Raw genomic sequence first — 22,209 nt, 5'->3', positions numbered from 1 at the left:
TTGTCTATATATTTTTTTTACATATAATATTTCCTAATTGCAATCTGAATCTCATTTAATATATCTCCCTCAATTTTATTTAACAAAGTTTTTAAATTCATAAAAAGCATTATAAATTACAAGAGAAATAACTTTTTTTAAAATATGTGAATAGCAATTTTGGACATTTTTTTCCATGTATACATTAGTGGGAAATTAGTGTATTACTAATAATCAAAGGGGGTTCAATGTCTCTCCATAGACTCGGACCCTAGACCTCTCTCTTGTAAGGTAAGGGGTACAATTAGATGGGGTAAGAGTCACACATCTACTTACTTTATACTCCCTCCGTCCCCATTTAAAAGTCATTTTTCAAAAAATTGTGTCACTTTTCTATTGATAATATATTGTAATTATAATATTTTATGTGATTATGAAAATATTATTTTGTAAAACTGATTGAGATTTATCAAACAATATCCATATTGGATGCATAAAATTTATTATCAATATAAAAATATAATTTTTTTATTAAATTAGAATAGAACAATGTACTATTACTAAATGGAAACGGAAGGAGTATTATGTTGTTAAATTAGAAGCCGGGATTAGAACTGAAAAGGGTACAATTAAGGTGAGTAACTTACGACACAGATCAAGTTCTAGGGTTCTCTATGCAATTGTGGCAATATATATCCAATTCCTACGCGATCTAGGGTTTTCTTTGTACTCAAGCTGCAGCACAAATCTTAAATCGAACAGGTACCTCTCTCTCTCTCTCTCTCTCTCTCTCTCTCTGGGTACGTTCCTCTCTCTCTCTCTCATCGTCTATATCTCTGTTCTCTGGTTTTTTTATGGTCAATTTAGATCCTTCAACTCACCGATCCACACGCCAGTAGTGTCAATTTAACGCAGATGCAGGCGTACCGTATATTTTTAGGGTTCCTTATTTTTAGCATTCTTTTGGGAGCCTAAAGCAGTAGCTTTTGCATCGATTGTTCTATGTTCCTACTGAAATACCCTATTGTTCTTTCGGTTTTGATCGATGTGATAAGTATAAAACTTTTGTTTAGTCAGTGAATGCTCGTTTCGCCCCCTTTGGTGTAGTGGAATCAGGTTGGATGTTAGTCTACTGGATTGATAATTTGGATAGGGTAATTTATTTCCGTGCACATCTGCGAAAATCCAACATCATTGACTTGTGATTTCACTAAGTACGTTACGGACTGCAACTGTTTTTTTCTCATTAAAATGTTGAGGAGGTTGACCAGTACTTATTGCCTCGATTCAATGATGGTTGCTTTGCAAATTTGGATCATCAGTTTTATTTACTGTTGCTTAGTCCTTGCATAGTTGCATGCCAGTAAGGTTGTTTTCCCATTTTTTATGCCCCTTCTGAAAATAGAATTTTTTGATTTGGTCGTGATGTTGGAAATTTTAGGTGGGTTCTGATTGGTGCGTGTTGCTAACTTGTAGAGCGTGATACCCTCAGATACAGCATGGCCACGGAAGTGACCCAGGTTCTTTTGAATGCACAAGCGGTGGATGGAGCTGTGAGGAAGCATGCAGAAGAGAGTTTGAAACAGTTTCAGGAGCAAAATCTTCCTACTTTCCTGTTATCTCTAGCGGGAGAGCTTGCTAACAACGAGAAGCCTGTAGATAGTCGTAAATTAGCGGGTTTGATCCTTAAGAATGCCTTAGATGCCAAGGAACAGCATAGGAAGTTTGAGCTTGTTCAAAGGTGGTTGTCATTGGATGTGGCTGTGAAGAACCAGATTAAGACATGCTTACTGCAGACCCTTTCTTCTCCTGTCCCTGATGCTCGGTCAACTGCATCACAAGTCATTGCTAAGGTAGCTGGCATTGAGCTGCCGCAGAGGCAGTGGCCTGAGCTAATAGGATCACTCTTGTCAAGCATTCACCAGCTTCCAGGTCATGTCAAGCAAGCCACCTTAGAAACTCTGGGATATTTGTGTGAAGAAGTTTCTCCAGATGTTGTAGATCAAGATCACGTGAATAAAATACTTACAGCCGTGGTTCAAGGGATGAATGCGACGGAAGGTAATAATGATGTTAGGCTTGCTGCTACCCGCGCATTGTACAATGCTCTGGGTTTTGCTCAGGCAAATTTTAGCAATGATATGGAACGCGATTATATTATGAGAGTTGTCTGTGAGGCCACTCTTTCCCCAGAAGTGAAAATTCGTCAGGCAGCTTTCGAGTGTTTGGTATCCATTTCTTCGTCATATTACGAGAAATTATCTCCCTACATACAGGACATCTTTACCATCACGGCAAAGGCTGTGAGGGAAGACGAGGAACCTGTGGCTCTTCAAGCTATTGAGTTCTGGAGCTCAATCTGTGACGAGGAGATTGATATACTAGAAGAATATGGGGGTGATTTTACTGGGGATTCTGAAATTCCCTGCTTTTATTTTATCAAGCAAGCACTCCCTGCTCTCATACCTATGCTGTTGGAAACACTTCTTAAACAAGAGGAGGATCAGGATCAGGATGATGGGGCTTGGAATCTTGCTATGGCTGGTGGCACTTGCCTAGGTTTGGTTGCACGAACTGTTGGAGATGATGTTGTCCCTCTTATAATGCCATTCATTGAAGAGAACATCACCAAACCTGATTGGAGGCAAAGGGAGGGGGCTACGTATGCATTTGGTTCCATCTTGGAGGGTCCTTCACCTGACAAGTTAACACCCATCGTTAACGTGGCTCTAAATTTCATGCTCACTGCCTTGACACAGGACCCAAATAGCCATGTGAAGGACACAACGGCCTGGACCCTGGGTAGAATTTTTGAATTCCTCCATGGTTCGACTATTGAGACACCCATAATTACTCAAGCAAATTGTCAACAGATTATCACAGTTCTGCTTCAGAGCATGAAGGATGCTCCTAACGTTGCTGAGAAGGCCTGTGGTGCTCTCTACTTCCTTGCCCAAGGTTTTGAGGATGTGGGTCCTTCCTCTCCCCTTACTCCTTATTTCCAGGAAATTGTTCATTCCCTTCTTACTGTCACTCACAGGGAAGATGCTGGGGAATCACGATTAAGAACTGCTGCATATGAGACCTTGAATGAAGTGGTGAGGTGTTCAACTGATGAAACAGCTCCAATAGTGGTGCAATTAGTTCCTGTCATTATGACGGAGCTTCTCCACACTCTCGAGGCACAAAAGCTTTCATCTGAAGAGAGGGAGAAGCAGAATGAACTGCAAGGCCTCCTTTGTGGTTGCTTACAGGTTATTATCCAGAAGCTAGGGTCATCCGAGCCAAATAAGCATGCCTTCATGCAGTATGTGGATGGGATCATGAATCTCTTCCTCAGGGTTTTTGCTTGTAGAAGTGCCACTGTTCATGAGGAGGCAATGCTCGCCATTGGAGCCCTTGCTTATGCAACTGGTCCCGACTTTGCAAAATACATGCCAGAATTTTATAAGTATTTGGAAATGGGTCTTCAGAATTTTGAGGAGTACCAAGTCTGTGCTGTTACAGTGGGTGTGGTAGGTGATATATGCAGAGCCTTGGAGGATAAGATTTTACCCTATTGTGATGGGATTATGACTCAGCTTCTTAAGGACTTGTCAAGCAACCAGTTGCACCGCTCTGTGAAGCCTCCAATATTTTCATGCTTTGGTGACATAGCACTGGCTATTGGAGAGAATTTTGAAAAATACTTGATTTATGCCATGCCTATGCTTCAGGGTGCGGCAGAGTTATCTGCCCACACATCAGGTGCTGACGAAGAAATGACAGAGTACACTAATCTTCTGAGAAATGGGATTTTGGAGGCATATTCTGGGATATTCCAAGGCTTTAAAAACTCGCCAAAAACTCAATCCTTGATTCCTTATGCACCGCACATCCTCCAGTTCCTGGACACCATATACATGGAGAAAGACATGTGAGTTCGTTGTTTCATTCTTTCAGTTGCAATATCTGGTTTATCTGATTTCTTGTGTCATACAAATACTAATTCTTGCTTATATGTTTGCCCTCAGGGATGATTTGGTGATGAAAACTGCCATTGGGGTCCTTGGAGATCTAGCTGACACTTTGGGAAGTAATGCAGGTTCTTTGATTCAGCAATCACTGTCAAGCAAAGAGTTTTTAAATGAATGCTTGTCCTCAGATGATCATTTGATTAAGGAATCTGCGGAATGGGCCAAGTTGGCGATAAGCCGTGCAATTTCTGTTTGAGGCTACTGCCACTTGGTATTGTACTTTCCTTTTAAGAGTCCCTGCATGCATATTGGTTGTGTCGAGTCGGGGTCCAGGTTTTGCATTTCTCCGCGTCAGGTCATCACCATTCTCGGACAACAGAAGTAATTGGTCTTCAAGTTTGTCACTAACTCTTGCATCAGCACCATGGGGTCCGGGTCGGGGTCAGGTCGGAGTCTGGTCTATTTCCTTTTGTCACAGAGGAATTGGGAAGTGATGGCTCCTCAGAAGATGGGTAAAGTCCTTCATCGAAAAGTCATCATCTATCTGGAGGATTTGAGGTTGGGAGGTGGGTCTAGTTCTAGTTTTGCTGAACATTAATAACTTATGATCCTTGATCATTGGTTCTTCATTTGTCCTTGTTATGGTTGAGACATCATCTTTGGGGGAAATGACCCATGTCCCTCCAAGTTATTTAGCGGAGTAGTCAAGTGCAAGAACTGGTTTCTGGTGTCATGACACTTTCACAATCACCCTACTGCCATTTTTCTCCACTTCTCTCATATCTCTTGAGCCTCATTTTGTTTTCGGGGATTTAATTTGTGTCTTGCATTGTTTCAGGTCATTGGCATCTTGTCGGGTCAGTTACAGTCAGGTTGCATATCTTTTCTTCTTTTTTTTGTTTATGTATACTCATGAGGTTGCTCCATTTGGGGCCATTACATCTTGCATTCTTCATATTTGTTCTATTACCAGTTGTTAGCATTAGGCATTTCATTAAAGTCAGATGTTTGATACACTGCATTCATGAAAGCAAAAGCATGTGTGCGCGCTGCTGCCTTCTTGCTCGGTCAAGTACAGCTTCTTTTTGGGGGTTTTTTTTTTCCGTCATTTTCCCCTTTGTGGTTTGGATTGTGTAATCGTATTTTGACTCTCGTTGAGAGCCATATATTGGAATGTCACATATTGTAATGACATTTAAAGGGGTGAGAAGAGGATTGCAAGTGTTGCTTTGTAAGAGCCAATGTATATGTAGTCTTGACTTTGTCTTTCTTTTGAGTATCAAAGTGATAATTTATGAGTCTTATTTGAAATTTGAATTTCTGGTATCATGCCTATTGTTTTGATGAGCAGAAAGACAATACTAACCCTAAATAATGACAAACGAAGGGTTCGTGAGATGTGGGGGAATATGATGAGTCACTTTTGCAGGTATACAGCAAATTGGCAAGCTGTCCAGCAGGCCATATCCAGGTAAGGAGGTATGGCAACCTAAAAAGGATAAAGCATATCCACACTTTCTTTCAAGCTAAGGATGATGTCTAGACAGGTGGTGGGTTGCATTTTCATAAACAATTTTGCATCGGTTTTTAAGTCATCTTTTGATGGTACTTTTTGTGGGCGGGTTTGTTTTTGAAAATTCTCTGGAAAGTTGTTTCCGAAGGTTGTTCTCCTTGCAAGTTGTGTGTGTTTTTGTAAAACGTGATTACGAAAGAATGCAGGACGGAACATTGCAAATGCTTTCTTTCCATTTTTTTGAAAAAGGTGTCTGGGTGAGCTTGTGCGCACCTCGATTTATTCTAGGTGATCAATTCCACCGTTCACTTGTGAAGTCTTTCTTCACATTTGAAGGCGCTTTTCTATTAGCCCATCACTTCACGCTATTTTTTCGGGTTCGTTACGTGAATTCATTTTTTCAATGTGGTTTACTCAAAGTCATTCTTGTTTAAACTTGAGAAACTCATGGCCTTTGTCACTTTAACCCTCTACAGTCTTGTTTTTGTTTCTGTTAATTCCTTCTCAACTTTAATTTCTTATGACAGTTTATAATCTTCAAATTAATTCCTTCTCATGACTAATTCTTATCTGGAGCAGTTTTTTTGTGCATTTACGTTTCACGTACAAGTGATGGATGTGTACGTAGACACTCCCAGCTTTTGATAACTCAGGTGTTCGACCAGCATATGCGCACCTCAACAAATCCAAGGGACGAATCCCACCGTCCATTTGTGGATGTCCCAATTAAACCAAATCAAAGTTCTGTGTGGACTAGCTCCAAAGGAGTCACCTATGAGGGTTCGGGCCTGAGATGGTGAGATTTTAGGAGGGAGCAAATTCTTAAGCCTACTACTAGGCTAACTTCTTGGGGTTAGCTAGTTACCTAAACACTCGTTGCTCCCAATATAGTCCAGAACAGTGATCTTGGGCTGTGAGTAAGATCTTCAAAGGCCACTAGCACGAGGCCTTTTACAAGTTTACAACAGCCATAGCTCATTAGCAATTTCCTTAGTCAACATCCATTCACACCTTTTACTTTTTGTGATAGTGATGTGGGAGCCATTTGTTAGTATGGGCGATATAAGAGGAGTATGATATGGTAGAAGTAGAGAACTATGGATGGATAATGACATTTCTGTAAATAGCAGCGATATTTTGGTAATTAGGAATGCTATCATCGTGAATCGAAGCCGGATATGAAGGGCAGTGATAGAGTCAAGATTTTGATTGGGGTGGTGTCTTTTAGTTTGGAGTCCACTTGCATTGGCATATATAAGATTCTAAAAAATATGAAGAGAAATGTTGAATGTATAATCAAGTTTTGCATTGTTATCATCGTTAGTTTTTTTTTTTTGTTTTGGTTGAAAGGGATAAAGGCTGGATTCAATCCTCATCTAGTCTTCAAATGAAAGCTATTGAGATCCTCTTTTTATGATCCGAAACGTTTATGTTTGAAATTCCTATCTTTTTATCATTTAAAAATCACCAATAAGCGGCTAATCTAATAGTGTAAATTGAATTATTTTTTGAAACCGGAGCGTCACATGTCTCACACCTCTCGATAAAGCTCCGCCCCTAGTGGAGGATCAAAAGCCTTGGCCAGCGGAGAGACTGTACGGGTGCAAGGGGCATAATAAGTACTCAGCCGAGCACTACCTCTTCTCTTTTCCTCGGATCTGGACCGTTCAAAACACATTTAGACGGTTCAAATGGACTATTGAGTACCGCCAAGCAATACCCAATTTGCACCAAAAACTTCTCTCGAGTGTGAAACTGCAAGCAAACGGGTGAAGCCGGATCGCGATACGCGAGGCTATGCTATGTCCGGCCATATTTGGCCGCTAAAAAACACGTCGTTGAGGTGGATATTTTTAGAGGAAGGTGCTGTAAACTTTTTTGATTTGACTCTCCCACCTTTGTGTCCATGATAAAGTTGTGGATGTAAATGAACAACTCTCCTTCTTTCTTTCCTTTTTGTTTGATATTAATGGTAGCGAAAAAAAAATTTATCCCGAAAGTGTCTCGGAAAGAGCAATTAGTGATTGAGATTCACTTTAATATATGGGACCCAATCATCAAAGTGAATCTCAATCACTGATTGCTTTTTGAGGGGCACTTTCGGGGTAAGTTTTATTTGTACCTAATATTACTCGGTTTGGTATATTGAATAGTACGAGGCTCTACATTATTGAACTTCAAATGGTACTACCACTTGAGTTGCGTTGACTTTCTTCAGCAGTTCAGCTACGAATTAGTCGAGGTGCATGTAAAGTGGTCCGGACACCACTGACATTTCTTCAGCTACGAATTAGTCGAGATACGTATAAGGTGGTCTGAACACCCCTGATAGTCGAACCAAAAAAGGTGTTGTAACCATGCACGTGTACTACGGGTGTGGGCAAGAGAGAGAGAGAGAGGGTACAAACTGAATAGAATGTACCACAATGAGCAGTTCCTTAGTGACTTTTCTTAGTGACTTCAACTGCTACATTGTGCACTTTATCTTCTTATTCCTTCTGCATTCCAAACAGTGATCATCTCTTATGCACCGCACACTGATTGATATGGTCTGAATCCACTACGATCGAGAGTGGATATTATGGCCGAACACGTTGCAGCCGCATAATATTGTGGGGCTATGTACTCAGCGGTAGATCACACACACTGCGTGCCTATAAGACGCAAGTAGTCTGTTCTATTGTATTCTTCCGTATCTTATTGCAGATCTACTGGCAATAGGGTATGCGAGATCTGCTAGCATCAAATGGATCAATTTGCAGAGACAAACTTTAAGAATGTTTCCTAACAACCTACAACCATTGTGGATACCAGAGTTTTAATATATTAGGTTAATTATGTTGTTCAGACCAACATTCGGTTGCCGAAAAACCCAGATTAATAATTTAATCTCCTGTCTTAGTAAGTGATTAGAACACAAATTAGTGCTGTGAGTTCAAAAGTGATCTTGTTTTGTCCCACCCCACCCCCCCCTTCCCTTTTTTGTGCGAGTGCTCCTGCTAATGGCACCAACAGATTTCAACCCTCAGATATCCTTCCAAATTGATTCTTTTGTATATAAGTAAACAAAGCCGAAATATGAGGACCAAAGGCACAATAAACTAGTAAGTACTTGTTGGTACCACACCAAATTTAGTCTATGAAATGATTACACTGAATATATCACTTTCCACAGATGATTGATACAGTGTTAATCCTGTACTTATGACCCTTTACGATAACTAGTGTTAATCGTGTACATATGACTCTTTACAATAACTCTGACTATCGTTGTCGAACACTCGACGCCTGGACAATGGTATGGGATGTAGGTCTGATACTGACATAGGACATTTTATATTGTTGTGTCAAACATTGTTACTATATGAATATTTAGTTCCGTACTTGCTCTAAGATGAGTAAAGTTCCTTTCGTACGTTTTACCGTAAGTTCAAATGTGAAGTCTATGATTGATTTCGTCGAGTCCTCTTGTTCTTCGATTTAAGATTTGATGGGTCCGAACCCTAATTTTGAACCGACCCGGCAACATCCGACAAATTGCAGTCCAAGTAACGTAGACCTCGGATATTTACGTAACTACAATTGAAATCAAAGGTGAATAAAGTAGTAATTTCCATTGATACACGAGAGGATATCTGCCCACAGGTTTCTGGTAGTGGGGAGGGGAAAAAAAAGGAGGTTGACTAGTAAAAAAAGGTGAGATTAACCAAGAAAACCAACCCACCTATAAAAAAACAATAGAAAATAGAAAACTAAGCTGAAAATGGAGTTTGAGCCATGCAAGGGATTGAGGTGGGGGTGTCCACATGCATACTAATGCCTGTATTTTGATGTAACACCCAAATACAGTGCAGTTGACTTAACATTATGTGGCTAATAGGTAATGCATGCCCCATCATCATTGTATAGGAATTGGGTGGGTTGCACTATGACTATAGCTCTAATGGCACTTTCCCTACCACTGAGAGTAGGCATAAAAGCAACCCTTTTCCCCTCCTCTTCCAACCATGAACCACAGCTCATATTTTCTACTTGCAACATTTCCTCAACAAGGTCAGCTATGGCTCTAAGGATCAAGACCCCCCTTCTACTTCTCCTCTTTCTACTTATTTCCTCACTATCTTCAGGTGAGCTAGCTCTCCATATCATTGGTAGATTAATATCCTACGTGTTTACTGGCTTATTAAGGGTGCTTATGGAACTATGTTACCAGGCAACGTTACTACCCTAGCGAATTACGTTTTGCTATGAAAGTTCCGAAACATGGTACACTTCCGTTCCAAAACGAGAAATGTAGCGATCCAAAGCGATCCCAATTTTTTTTTCTCCACAAAATTCAACTTATTTTTGTGAAAATCTAGAGAATGGAATTTGGTGAGAGAGAAAATATAAAATTTTGGTCATTGTGTGTTTCTAGAAATGTATTTTGCATGAATAATTAGGTAAATGATACTTAGTTTAACTAGATGTTTATCCCTTGGAATGGTAAGTTCTGATTTTGTTATCTATAGATGCCTAATCCTAGCAGCTAGCTCTCCACAATTTAGATATGTGGTGTACCACAATTCTGTTCTAGTTTCTCGTAACGGCACGGTCCGCTTTCCAGGTAGCATAGTTCTGGAACACATTTCGGATTCAAGTGATTTAAAAGTAGATTTTCTCTCCACCGTCTTTCACTTGCTTGAAAGGACCCCTACTAGTCAAAGTTCGTAATCCCACAGCTTCGGTAAACATGTGTTTTAGCTTCTATTAGAATTTGAAATCTATCAACGAAAGTAGAATTTTAGGTTAAAAGCAAAATCTATTCCCACAATTATAGTATTTAACCCCGCAGTTAATAAAGTTTTCTCTTCGCATTTTCCTCAAGGCAAAGCTGATGGCTTCAACAACAACGCGAACCCCATTTACTCCCTTCACAAGGTAAGCTACACATTTGGAGTTCTTTTACAAGATTCCAATGATCTTCTGTTGATATATGTTTTACATCAAAGCTTATGTTTTCGCTAATCGTTTCTGTGTGTTTCGTGCAGGGAGCCGTCCGAATGAATTTGAGGAAGCTTCTGGTGTTCGATACAGTGTTGGATTATGATTATACGGGAGCTAACCCCAAGCATGATCGGAAGGGAAAACCTGGCAGTGGAGGGAAGAACCCCTAAATTCTGTGGAGTGTCCTGCCTCTGTGTCCTTATCTAAATAATAAAAACTATCCCAGAGAGATTTTGATCATGAGGATACTAAGTAGTTACTATATCTAGCACTCCAGTATCGAGTTTTTTAATAAGCACCCTCTTTTGGGCACAGAGAGCACATACAGGGTAATTCACAGGATAGTGTTTCAGATACTCTATTGTGTACTACTGGATATGGTCATTGCTACTGTTTATCTTATAATAAATAACATTCAAATGAAGAGAACAGCAGGAAGCAAACAGATGAATTGCATATACAAAATTACAATATCACAACATGCACGTCGCTCAGTAGATAATCATGGGAATCCGTTCATTTTATCAAACAGAAGATTGAGCCCAAAATACAAGGCATGAAAAAGTACGACATAGCCCAATATTATGCAAGTTTACAAGAAAAGCATGTATGTGTTTTATTTACCCAAAAAAAAAGAAGCATGTATGTGTTTTCAGTTTCAGCATAAGCTGCATTACGAAGACGAGCAAAATGATGGCTGACGTTTATATGACAACATATCGTATTCAAATTATTGCATGAACCAGGAAAAATATTTTCTTTACCTTGGATGACTATGACCAACTGTCCAGAAAATTACAAGAAGGTTAGCTGCTAAATATTTGTTAAGATGCTTAAAAAGTAAACACCGGATAAAATGAATCACTATAACATGTTTGACACCAGATAAAATAATCACAAGCGATAGGTTTTGATGTGTAATTATAGCAAATACCGTCTATATGGCAATTTGTTCGGATGATTCCCAATCTCAATGTCCTTTATTAGTATTACTTCACTTACTATTGCTTATATCATCTCTAAACAGAAAGACCAGTCTTCTTAACAGTAGAGACTTTATGGGCTGCATAAGCGTGACATGCCCTTCATCATCAAGCTACCTTTTGCACGAGAAAGTTTCTCCCAATGTCTCATGGAGCTCCCAGTATCAATTATTGGTCATAATTCTCCTTTGTTAACATTTTCTTTAAAAGTTTCCTAGAACAACCCTTTATTTCCTTGGGAAACATACTGAGCTATACAAACAGTAAGTTGAATCAATTACACACTGACGATTTCTCCAGAGAACTCATATATCTGGCATAGTTTACCTTTCATGGACAAAAGCTTTTACTTTCTACGGTGCACCCTGCATCTCATTTAACAATAGATAGAATCGTCCTTTTGGTTTCCAAATAGATATCATAGCATTTCACCAACCTTATGATGAGTTAGCACTAGAACTTCTACACAGTAGTCCTAACGGTATCATTGAAGAGTTGAAATTTAGCAGGCGGCATCAAATTTTATACAGATTTGACTCCTCCAGAACTTGTCGCTAAAATTTGGATATTACTGTTTACGTAATTTAAGTTACACAGATCTCTAAAACTTAATGGTTTCCAATCAGCAAGAAATCTTTCTAATTTTCTCAACGGGTTTCAAGTCCACCTCTCTACTTTTACATATTATGAATCATGATGTGTCTCAATACCCACATAATTAGAGCAATTTAAAAGTTGATGTTTTATGGATCCTTTGTTAGTGAAGGAAAATGATAGGACTAACTTTTAATAGCAATAAGATGTGATACATTCATATATACAAGAGAAACGCGTATATACACACCAAATAGAATCCGAGGACCAATATACAATGTCAGCAAGGTTGAGCTCATAAAGAGAACTGAGATGACATCCATATTCCTAATGACACCATAACAATTGTAGCAAAAGCTTGACCCATTTCATAAACAAAACTTTCTTGCTGCAGAGGCAAGCTTTGCCAGTCTGTCCGCCTGGGAAAATTCAAAGCCAAGCAGAATTAGAAGGGGAAACAACTGTACAATTGAGTGTAACTTCTTAAACTGAGAGTCTATGGAAAACAATACAAATTGATTGACAAACAGGATGATGGGCTGAGGAATTGGCCATAGATGCAACTGATGTTGTGCAATGGGTTTGCATGTAATATATACATTCACATAAAGTAAGAGCACGTGAAACCAAATTTCAATAGAAACTTCTCTTTAGTAGTAAACTTCAACTTAAGTTGCAGACAATACGGGTAACAGCTACGCCAAACGATCAAATCATATAGTGTTCAATTGAAGACCAATATATTAGCAATTCTGTAGCAAGTCTTTAGTCAACTCGATTTAGTTTCAGCTGCAGAATGGAAAAGAATAAATTAGCACCAAGCAAAAACAATTGCATACCCCAAATCAGCAATGACAATGCTGACATTATCTTGTGAGCGTCGGTCCTGTAATATACACAGTTTTGCAGGTTATTAGAACAGTCAAAGCATAGAAGTATAATATGATCTAATTGCAGCAAAAATAATAACTTCCATGCTGCCATACCAGAGCTGCTCGTCCAAGGGCCTCACATGCTAACTGAAACAGGGACAAAAAAAGTCAAAACTCTCTGCCGTGAAAGATTGAAACCAGCCTACAAGTGTGAGACAAATGCTTTACCTGAACATCCCCATGTTTCCGAAGCTGATCCCTAACAAAATTAACTGCTTCGGAGCTGAAACAGTAGATCAAACGATGAGATGACACTCAGCTTGTGGCAAAAAATTCGAGAAAAAAAATTAAATAAATCACAGCCGTACTAATGCAAGCAAAATTACATCGTATTTACAAAGTTCAAACGGGAACCAACACACCTGTTCATGTAATCCCACAAGCCATCAGATGCTAGTAATATGAACTCTGCATCTGAGCCAAGAGTTACTTGATAAATATCAGGAGTTGCCGTAACCAGGTCTCCAGTGAATTGTACTCTGGAACAAAATAAAATTTGTTTATTGTCCAAACAATCTACCAAAAACAAAACTAGATTAAGTGGAAGTAGAACTGTGAAGCAGTCTGATTATACTCCAAGATAATACATCAGTTTGCACATGTTGATCTTCTATCTACCAAGAATATTAGTAGCAACTGTTGTACGGTCAAAAACTGGTTCTTTGATTGATCACATGAATTACTTGCAAGTTGCAACTGTATACTAATGGTTTTCTGTCGAGTGATGATACAGGACACAACTACTACACCAAATTAAAATAGCTTATAGAATTATTACTTAGCAGAAGTCCACTGTTAGTTCATATCTATCACCATCTGGCCTGGAAATAGTTTAGTACAACAATTAACAGGACGAAATGAATTTCTCGAATTAACCAAGAAGATGGTAAGAAATGCAAGTCTTGAACTAGGCAAAGCGGATAGTAAGACTACACAAAACGTCCAGGTATTATATTACCTGATATACAATATTTGGCCTATAGGACTATAGACAATCTAATAAATGACCACATGCCATGAGATCAACCATCTAAATACTATCATGTTTGACACCATACCAATGCAGTAGGACAGAAAGAACCATAAGAATCACTGTCTAATTAGAATCTTACAATAGATTGATTTGTTAGGGTTACATTATTTTACCAGAGTGCAAAAAGGATAGCTAAAAAAATATAGAAAATGTATGAGGCAACCCACCGAGAAATAAACTTTGGCGACCATCTTCCTTCTTCAAGCCCCTTCTCCAGCATCCTTTCCATGCGAAAAACAACCAGAGATCATTAGGGATGTAGTTGGTAATAAACCCTCATCTGTTTTTGAGAAAAGAAAAGGGAACCTACTCTTTCTTCTTTGTCTTAAAACGCATGTCACCAAAAGCACGGGAAACTGAGATGTCTCCACAAATTCTCCCATCGACAATCTATAGACAGCGTAAAGAAAATTAATCATCATCCAAGTGGACAACAAAATTGAACTCAGGAGCAGCACAGAGCATCTGATACAAAAGAATGCAGCAAACTTTATGATAAATACAACAAATTAATATAAATTCAGCTTTTACTCCATGGCAATGTTAAAAGCAAATAAGTTAAGCAAACATACCGACCAGATTAACACATGGCCAAAGATATCCTCCTAAAAGACTAGCCAAGTAAACATGAAAGTTGGATTGGCACAAACCCAAAGAATGACCACCAGAATCCAATTACTTACACAACCAGATGTGAAGCTGCACTGCTATTGGACATTGGGAAAAAAAGGCTTGTAAAGGTGGCAGTTAATCACGCGATTTGGTATAAAAAAATGCCAACAAGAATCTCTTCAAGAAACATGAAACAAGTTTCAAAACTCAGAACCAAGCTGATCCAATTCTAGTTTCATCTAATTGATTGTTACAAAGTGTTACGCAGATTGCAGAAGATATTTCATGGTACCAATTCAACAGTTTTTGAATTTTAACAGACCTGGAAGAAGAACCCTTTCGTTTTAATACTAAATAGTACTTTGAACATGTGATAGGTAACCATAACAGATACCAATTACTATGTAGCATTTCATGTGGATCACTAGACCTACCTATTTACTTTCAAAACAGATAGCATATCCAAATAGGGAAAGAAACTAGAATTGAGAACAGAAAAAACACACCCATCCACCTGCTTCTGTAATCCGCTTGATTTCCTGGAGAGAAACCCTATTTCTTCCATAGGGTCGATGAGGATTTGTTAAGACCTCTGCTTTTCCAGAACGTGATAGAACCTGCATCAACAAGGAGTTGAATCAATATTAGGTTCTCTTAGAAAAAAGAGAACCCTTGTGGGCAGTTAGTGTAGAAAAGAATCGAAAAATACCACACATGAGTCACCAACATGTGCAACGAATATTCTCTCATTGCCGATGAACAAAACAGTAGCTGTTGAGCCAGATTCGACCTCCTCTCTACTCTCGTCAAGCCTTTACAAAATGAAACAGCAGCTAAACCTTCAACGCAATAATATATAACATACAATCATATCGGGACAAATTGTTTGCTGATAATTTTCCAAGGCAAGGTGAATTTGCACTTAATAAAATGAAAAGTAAATACTCGCTTACCAACGTAACAATTTTGCATCGGCTTTTTCAAAAGCCTCTTGTAATGCCTTACTAGTGTTGTTTAAGTCCTTTCCACTTAACAGCAACCCACTTTGTAAAGTTGTGACACACTCTTTGTAAAGCTCCTCCCTGTGATCATTCGCATGAGAATAAAACAAATCATTATTCCAGTTAATTGTCCCGCAATGTAAGGTGATTTTGCAAGCAAAAGAGGAGGTGGATCACACAACATAGAACAAAGGGTAAAGCAAACATGAATGATGAACAAGGGTGATGGATTCATATTCATTACGAAAAAATAAGATTGACAGATTGACAGACAACAATGTGATACAAAAAGTGGAGCGAAATTATCCAACATTCTGCAGGCAGTTTCAACTTGAAATACCAAATCCAAAGATTAAAAAACCACACACCAAGGACTCAAGCAACATCCAATAATCACTTATGGAAGAATAATAAACGAACCAAGCTACTAAAGTTTGAGCTTGTGCTCGTTCGTTAAAAGCTCGTTTAAAATCGACAAACACTTGGATTTTTTTTAAGCTCGTTAAGCTTTCAAACCAAGCTCTGAACTACTACTCTTTTGGCTTATGATGTAAAAAAATTCAAGTACTCGAGATCGGCTTGATTGCTCGTTCAAGATTGACTTGTCTCATGAGCAAGCTAAGCTTGAACACGTTTTGAAGCTCATTTAGTTTTCAAACCAAGCTTTGAACAACTAACTGCTCGGCTTGTTTATCACCCCTTGAGGCTACAGGCAGAAATTCACATAAGCTAGCAGCAGAAAGCACTAGCAACAAATACAATCACAAACCCTAACTCAAACCAATCTTCAAAAACCTTAGAAACTTGACGGAAGAGAACCCCGCGTGCCCATCAAAAACCGCGGCGTAAGAGAAACCGTCGAGGTCATCGGACCGAACAACGACGGCGTCGTCTTCCATCTCCTCGCGGGCGCCCTGCAACTTGACCGAGCCCCATCGAACGCCCGCTGCGCCGGCAGAAGCAGTCGACGGCGCGTCGATTGCAATCGCGGAGCAGCACCTGCTGCCTCCCCTTCCCTTGACCGGAGCGGCGTTCTTCTTGGAGGACCTGTGGGCGGAGCTGGAGACGTCGATGATCCTGTTCAAGAGGAATGATCTTTGTAATGGGGGGCTCGATAACGCCATTGATACTGCTGAGTCCTCAGGGGAAGAAGTGGGTAGAGAGAGAGAGAGAGAGAGAGAGAGAGAAGGGGTTTGGATTTGGAATGTGTTTTCTTTGTGGTGGATAGGAGAGAGAAGAGAGTGAACTTAAGCCACACCCTTCATTAACTACTTTTAACGGATTAGATTCCCACATCTCATCTCCCTATTGGTACTTCGGGCCCGCTCCAGACCGTGAATAAGAACTTATTTTTTTTTTAATAATACGGCTTGTTCCAAAAAATAAGAAGAAGGTACAATTTTTTCAGAATTTATATAGGTACCAATGGGTGCCGGGGAGGGAAATCGTACCGACGGCCGCGCTGGGCGGTCTCCGGCCACCGGACGACTGATCCGAGTCGTCCAAAAATTCTTAAAAAAAAAACCAAGGGGGCGAACGCGGGAATCAACAGCATCCGAGGTGTATAGGGTGCTTGATCCGAGCACCTCTTTTTAGTGTACAGCGCGGGAATCAACGGCATCCGAGGTGTGTAGGATGCTTGATCTGAGCACCCCTTTTTCGTGTATATGATTTCACACGAAAAATGGTGCTCGGATCAAGCACCCTACACACCTTGGATGCCGTTGATTCCCGCGCCGGCCCTCTCGGTATTTTTTTATAGAACTTTAGGACGACTCGGATCGGCCGTCCGGTGGCCGGAGACGGCTCAGCGCGGCCGTCGGTACGATTTCCCTTGTAAGAAAAATTACTCCATATTATATCGTTCATATTTCGTAGAGAAAAAAAACTCTAACGTAACCTTTATGAAAAAACTTCCATGCGAATTTTGATAAAATAACTTTTTTGAAGAACAAGATGATCATTTGTACCCAAAATAACTTTTTTTCGATTAAAAAAAATTCTGTGCAAACCCTTTAGATAAAACATAACTTGCGTACCCAAAATAACTTTTTTCCCAAACATTGGTATCAAAAAATAAATACAATGAAAAGATTAGACAAAAGGCCAAGAGCTAAACATGAGTTGGAGTATGAATTACATTAAGGACAATACAGTCATTTGAACTACTAATCCTTTTAAATATGCTTTCAAAACAAACATGGGATAGACCAGATAGAACAACAAACATGAGACTTATGCAAAATAGAACTTGTACTATTAGTCCATGAAGTAATAGTCCTTTGGCCACAATCCCATCTAATCCTGTCCCTCGAAACAAACAAGCCCTTAAAGGGTAAAATTATGAAATTACAGCAACTCTTGTGGCATTAGCGGCGTCCTTGGGAAATTTTTTCCATCCTTTTCAAGTCATCCCGAATAAATCCAGGCGGTCTGTAAGGGTCTGGTTCATAGTATGCCTCGGGACGATAAATCCCGGCATCGTTGAGACGGTTACTCAGCGCATGCAGGACAGCCTTCTTTCCAACGTACTCATCTGGATTGTTCTCAATGCACCTATTGCCCTCAGCTATGATCTCATTCACAAAATCAAACTTGTTTTCCTCTGACAGCAATAGCCTCTCCAGGTCCAAGTGCACATCCTTTCCGTCTTCCCTTAGTTTCCTCACCTGCTCCTCAAGAAAAGGAGTTCGTTCCATTCTGTATTTCAAAGTGGGGTCCCTTGTTTTCTGAAAAAATAACACGCAACTCTCCTGATGAGCACCTCCAATTTACAACCATGAGCATAAAAAATCGAGGAGGCTTCTCCCGGATCAAGATCAGCAAAGGCATTCCAAACAAGTTGAAAAACAAACAAAAGAATTCACTACATACACTACAGTTACTTCCAGCGTACTCCTAGAAGAAAGAAGAATAAGGGGGCCATTTCCCAGAAATATAGCATGCAATTAAGAGTAATGTCAAGTACTATCCACTCTCAGATTCTTGGCAAAGCTCCACGTCAGCCTCTCTGCAAAAGTAAGGTGAACTTGCCTACCTACTACTCTCACGGACCTTCTTGTAAGTTAGCCGAAGACCTGTGCTTTCGATACAAACCTTGGTTTGTCAATAATCAGAAATCATTTACCATCTCCCAAATTTACTAGTTTAAACTAGGGAAGTGATTTTTGCACTCCTTTTTACCCGCCTGCGCTCATTTTCTTGTCTTTATTCAAGTGAAATGACAAAATTACCTTCAGTATCTGATAAGTCAATTAAGAAGCAAGGATCCTTTCGTAATTTCATAAACGAGTGCAAGAGAATAAGATGGTGTAATAAAAATAATCTCTCTTGAAACTGTCTCGACACCCTGCATACCGTGAGTGCCTTCCAAACCTTGCCATGTGTCATCAACTAGAGATCAAAAGATTGAGCAATGCGGAATAGCAACTCTAATGATGAACCATCAAAGCAGCTGTATCACACATGAATGATTCCGGAGCAATTCTGTCAGCCATTATAGACACAAATATTGATAGAAAACAGAGAAACAGAGACGGAAAATACTGATATTATTTCTGAATGAATTACAATGAGGTGAGTACATCTTTAAATAGAGTAAAGCTATGCCTAAGAAAGAAAGATTACAAGATTTGATTACGATATGATTACCCTATGATTATGCTATGATATGATTACGATACATGTCCTAAAATAGCATATTACAAGAAGATACAGAATATATATTCTAGATACAGAATATATATTCACACCCCCCCTCAAACTCAAGGTGCGAGGGCAGAGAGCATCGAGAGTTTGTCAAGGAGAAAGCGGAAACGAGCAGCGGTATGGGTCTTCGTAAAGAAATCAGCCAGCTGCAATGTGGAGGAGACGAAGGGTAAAGCAATGGTGCCAGACTGAAGATGCTGACGTATGAAATGACAATCAATCTCAATGTGCTTCGTGCGCTCATGGAAGACCGAGTTGTGGGCAAGCTGAATAGCACTCTTATTGTCGCAGTAAAGAGGCGTAGGAGTAGTAACAGAGACCCCCATATCGGAAATAAGCCAACGAAGCCAAACGATTTCAGAGGTAGCATGGGCCATGGCACGATATTCAGCTTCCGCGGTGGAGCGAGCAACAACAGATTGCTTTTTGCTTTTCCAAGAGATAAGAGAGTCGCCTAGAAAAACACAGAGGCCAGAGGTAGATTTGCGGTCATTGACATCACCTGCCCAGTCAGCATCAGCATAAGCATGAAGGGTTAAGCTTGATGTAGAAGAAATCAGAAGGCACTGATGAAGGGTACCACGAAGATAACGGAGAATACGTAAGAGGGCAGCCCAATGCGTAGTCCGGGGGGCAGAGACAAACTGACTAACAATGTGAACAGCATAAGAAATATCTGGCCGAGTAACAGTAAGATAAACTAAGCAGCCCACCAATTCGCGATATTCCGTAGGATCCTCAAGGGGGACACCATCAGAGGCAGAGAACTTGGCATGGAGTTCAAGGGGAGTATCAACAGTCTTCGTATCCGTGAGACGAGCACGGTGAAGAATATCAGTAACATACTTGGACTGTCCCAAAAGATACCCTTGAGGAGAGGAAGCAACTTCAATACCAAGGAAATAACGTAGCGGGCCCAAGTCTTTCATTTCGAACTCACGGAAGAGATGACTTTTGACTTCAGCAATAGCAGTAGAATCAGAACCAGTGATGATCATGTCATCAACATAAAGTAAGAGAAGTACCAGGCCATGAGAGATGCGACGGAGAAATAGAGCAGAGTCATGCATGCTCGGCGTGAAGCCAATCTGAAGAACAACATCCTGGAAGCGTGAATACCAAGCGCGAGGGGACTGTTTCAAGCCATAGAGAGCACGACGCAAGCGACAAACCATACCGGAAGGATGAGAGAAGCCAGGAGGAGGCCGCATATAAACCTCTTCAGAGAGATTGCCATTGAGAAAAGCATTCTTTACATCCAACTGAGAAAGAGGCCACTGGTGCACTGCGGCCACTGAGATCAAGGTGCGAACAGTAGTCATTTTGGCAACGGGGGCAAAAGTTTCCTCATAATCAATCTCATACTCCTGAGAAAACCCTTTAGCAACTAAGCGGGCTTTATACCGTTCTAAAGAACCATCAGAATGAGTCTTAACCTTGTAGACCCATTTGCAACTTATTAGATTCTTACCATCCGGAAGTGAAACCAACTCCCAAGTTTGATTGTGAGCAAGAGCAGTAAGTTCAGCTTGCATGGCATCCATCCAATTGGGATCATTGCAAGCTTCTTTATAGGACCTAGGCTCAAAATAAGTGTGAATGCGGGAAAGGAATGATTGATAAGAGGATGAGAAACAAGTATTAGTAAAGCCATATTTTACCGGTGGTTGACGATTGTCGCGGACGGGATACCGGCGGGCAGGCGGATCAGGATCCGCAGAGGCAGATTGGGGAGCAGCTGTAGAAGTTGGACGACGGGTGTAGACCTGGGTGATCGGAGCACGACGAGGTGATGCTGAGGGGGCTGTAGAAATATCAGATACCTGAAGAGTGGAGGTGTACTCTTCGGGAGGCACATCCAGATCCATAGGAAATGGGTCAATATGGATCAAGTCTTCTTTGGCTACTGGAGCAGTGCGAGGTGGAAGAGTAAAATAGGGAAGACGCTCTAAGAAGACAACGTGCCTTGAAACATAAAGCTTTTTGGTCACAGGATCATAACACCGATACCCTTTTTGATTAATGCCATACCCTAAAAAAACACCTAAGACACAGCGGGTGCTGAGCTTAGTGCGGTCTTTCTTGGGGAGGAGAACAAAACAGGTAGAACCAAACACTCGTAGAAGAGAGTAATTAGGAACCTGACCATAAAGCCGCTTATAAGGAGAGCTACCAGAAAGAAGAGGGGTGGGCATCCGATTCAGGAGATAGGCTGCAGTGAGAACAGCTTCTCCCCAGTAACAGGACGGACGGAGGAAGATAGGAGTAGAGACCGAGCAGTATTAAGAAGGTGACGATGTTTTCTTTCAGCTCTACCATTTTGGGTAGGAGTGTCAGTGCAAGACGATTGGTGGATAGTCCCAAGCGAATCTAGGAATTTATGAAACTCTGAAAGTGAATATTCCCCACCCAAGTCAGACCGAAGAATTTTAACCGATGTAGAAAACTGATTTTGAACCATGGCATGGAAATTCTTATAAATCGTAAAGAACTCAGATTTGTGTGTCATTAAGTAAACCCAAGTATACCGACTAAAATCATCCACAAAAGAGACATAATAGACAAAACCACCTTTAGTAGCAACCGGAGAAGGGCCCCATAAATCAGTGTGAACAAGCTGAAAAGGCGAAGTAGAAATAGAGGTACTTTTATTAAAAGGTAAAGCTGACATTTTTTTAAACTTACAACCACTGCATTCTGAAATATTACTGACTGAAATATGACCCAAATGACCTGACTTAACTAAAAGTTTTAGACGTTCACTAGACAGATGTCCTAATCTAGAATGCCAAAGATAAAATGGAGATGACTTATGATCTAAACAAAAAGATGACGCAGCAGTGGAAGAAGGTTTTATTGGGAGATGCAAGTGCTCCAAAAGATAGAGATCACCAACTCTACGGCCTGCCCCA

At 40.2% G+C, this 22,209-nt stretch overlaps 4 protein-coding genes across 6 annotated transcripts; 2 read left to right on the top strand and 2 right to left on the bottom strand.

Moving 5' to 3' along the window:
* The first annotated feature begins 667 nt into the window (after positions 1 to 667).
* Positions 668 to 5,252, top strand: LOC131319827 (importin subunit beta-1). 3 transcript variants are annotated; one of them, XM_058350234.1, is made up of 3 exons: positions 668 to 741; positions 1,472 to 3,895; positions 3,993 to 5,252. In XM_058350234.1, the coding sequence occupies exons 2-3, from the start codon at positions 1,479 to 1,481 to the stop codon at positions 4,189 to 4,191; spliced, it is 2,616 nt and encodes an 871-aa protein (XP_058206217.1). In that variant the 5' UTR covers positions 668 to 741; positions 1,472 to 1,478; the 3' UTR covers positions 4,192 to 5,252. The 3 variants fall into 3 exon arrangements, with proteins under 3 accessions (XP_058206217.1, XP_058206216.1, XP_058206215.1); XM_058350233.1 differs by having other exon boundaries at positions 669 to 741; positions 1,456 to 3,895; XM_058350232.1 differs by having other exon boundaries at positions 697 to 741; positions 1,421 to 3,895.
* A 3,978-nt stretch (positions 5,253 to 9,230) lies between these two features.
* LOC131319825 (uncharacterized) lies at positions 9,231 to 10,858 on the top strand. Its single transcript, XM_058350230.1, has 3 exons — positions 9,231 to 9,575; positions 10,316 to 10,368; positions 10,479 to 10,858. The coding sequence occupies exons 1-3, from the start codon at positions 9,332 to 9,334 to the stop codon at positions 10,602 to 10,604; spliced, it is 423 nt and encodes a 140-aa protein (XP_058206213.1). The 5' UTR covers positions 9,231 to 9,331; the 3' UTR covers positions 10,605 to 10,858.
* Positions 10,859 to 12,170: 1,312 nt separating this feature from the next.
* Positions 12,171 to 16,833, bottom strand: LOC131319824 (protein phosphatase 2C 57). Its single transcript, XM_058350229.1, has 11 exons — positions 16,385 to 16,833; positions 15,542 to 15,670; positions 15,298 to 15,400; positions 15,095 to 15,205; positions 14,287 to 14,366; positions 14,144 to 14,197; positions 13,306 to 13,422; positions 13,112 to 13,166; positions 12,998 to 13,030; positions 12,851 to 12,897; positions 12,171 to 12,430 (listed from the first exon to the last, which is right to left on the bottom strand). Exons 1-11 carry the CDS (start codon positions 16,711 to 16,713, stop codon positions 12,307 to 12,309), a joined length of 1,182 nt encoding a protein of 393 aa, XP_058206212.1. The 5' UTR covers positions 16,714 to 16,833; the 3' UTR covers positions 12,171 to 12,306.
* Positions 16,834 to 17,958: 1,125 nt separating this feature from the next.
* On the bottom strand, positions 17,959 to 19,086 carry LOC131321335 (protein PLASTID TRANSCRIPTIONALLY ACTIVE 7). Its single transcript, XM_058352327.1, has 3 exons — positions 19,033 to 19,086; positions 18,823 to 18,831; positions 17,959 to 18,342 (listed from the first exon to the last, which is right to left on the bottom strand). The coding sequence occupies exons 1-3, from the start codon at positions 19,084 to 19,086 to the stop codon at positions 17,959 to 17,961; spliced, it is 447 nt and encodes a 148-aa protein (XP_058208310.1).
* Between the last annotated feature and the right edge of the window lie 3,123 nt (positions 19,087 to 22,209).

The sequence above is a fragment of the Rhododendron vialii genome, chromosome 3a (genome assembly GCF_030253575.1).
Source record: "Rhododendron vialii isolate Sample 1 chromosome 3a, ASM3025357v1".
Lineage (NCBI taxonomy): Eukaryota > Viridiplantae > Streptophyta > Magnoliopsida > Ericales > Ericaceae > Rhododendron > Rhododendron vialii.
Note: the sequence above shows the minus strand (reverse complement) of the source record. Positions and strands in the feature narration are given on the sequence as shown.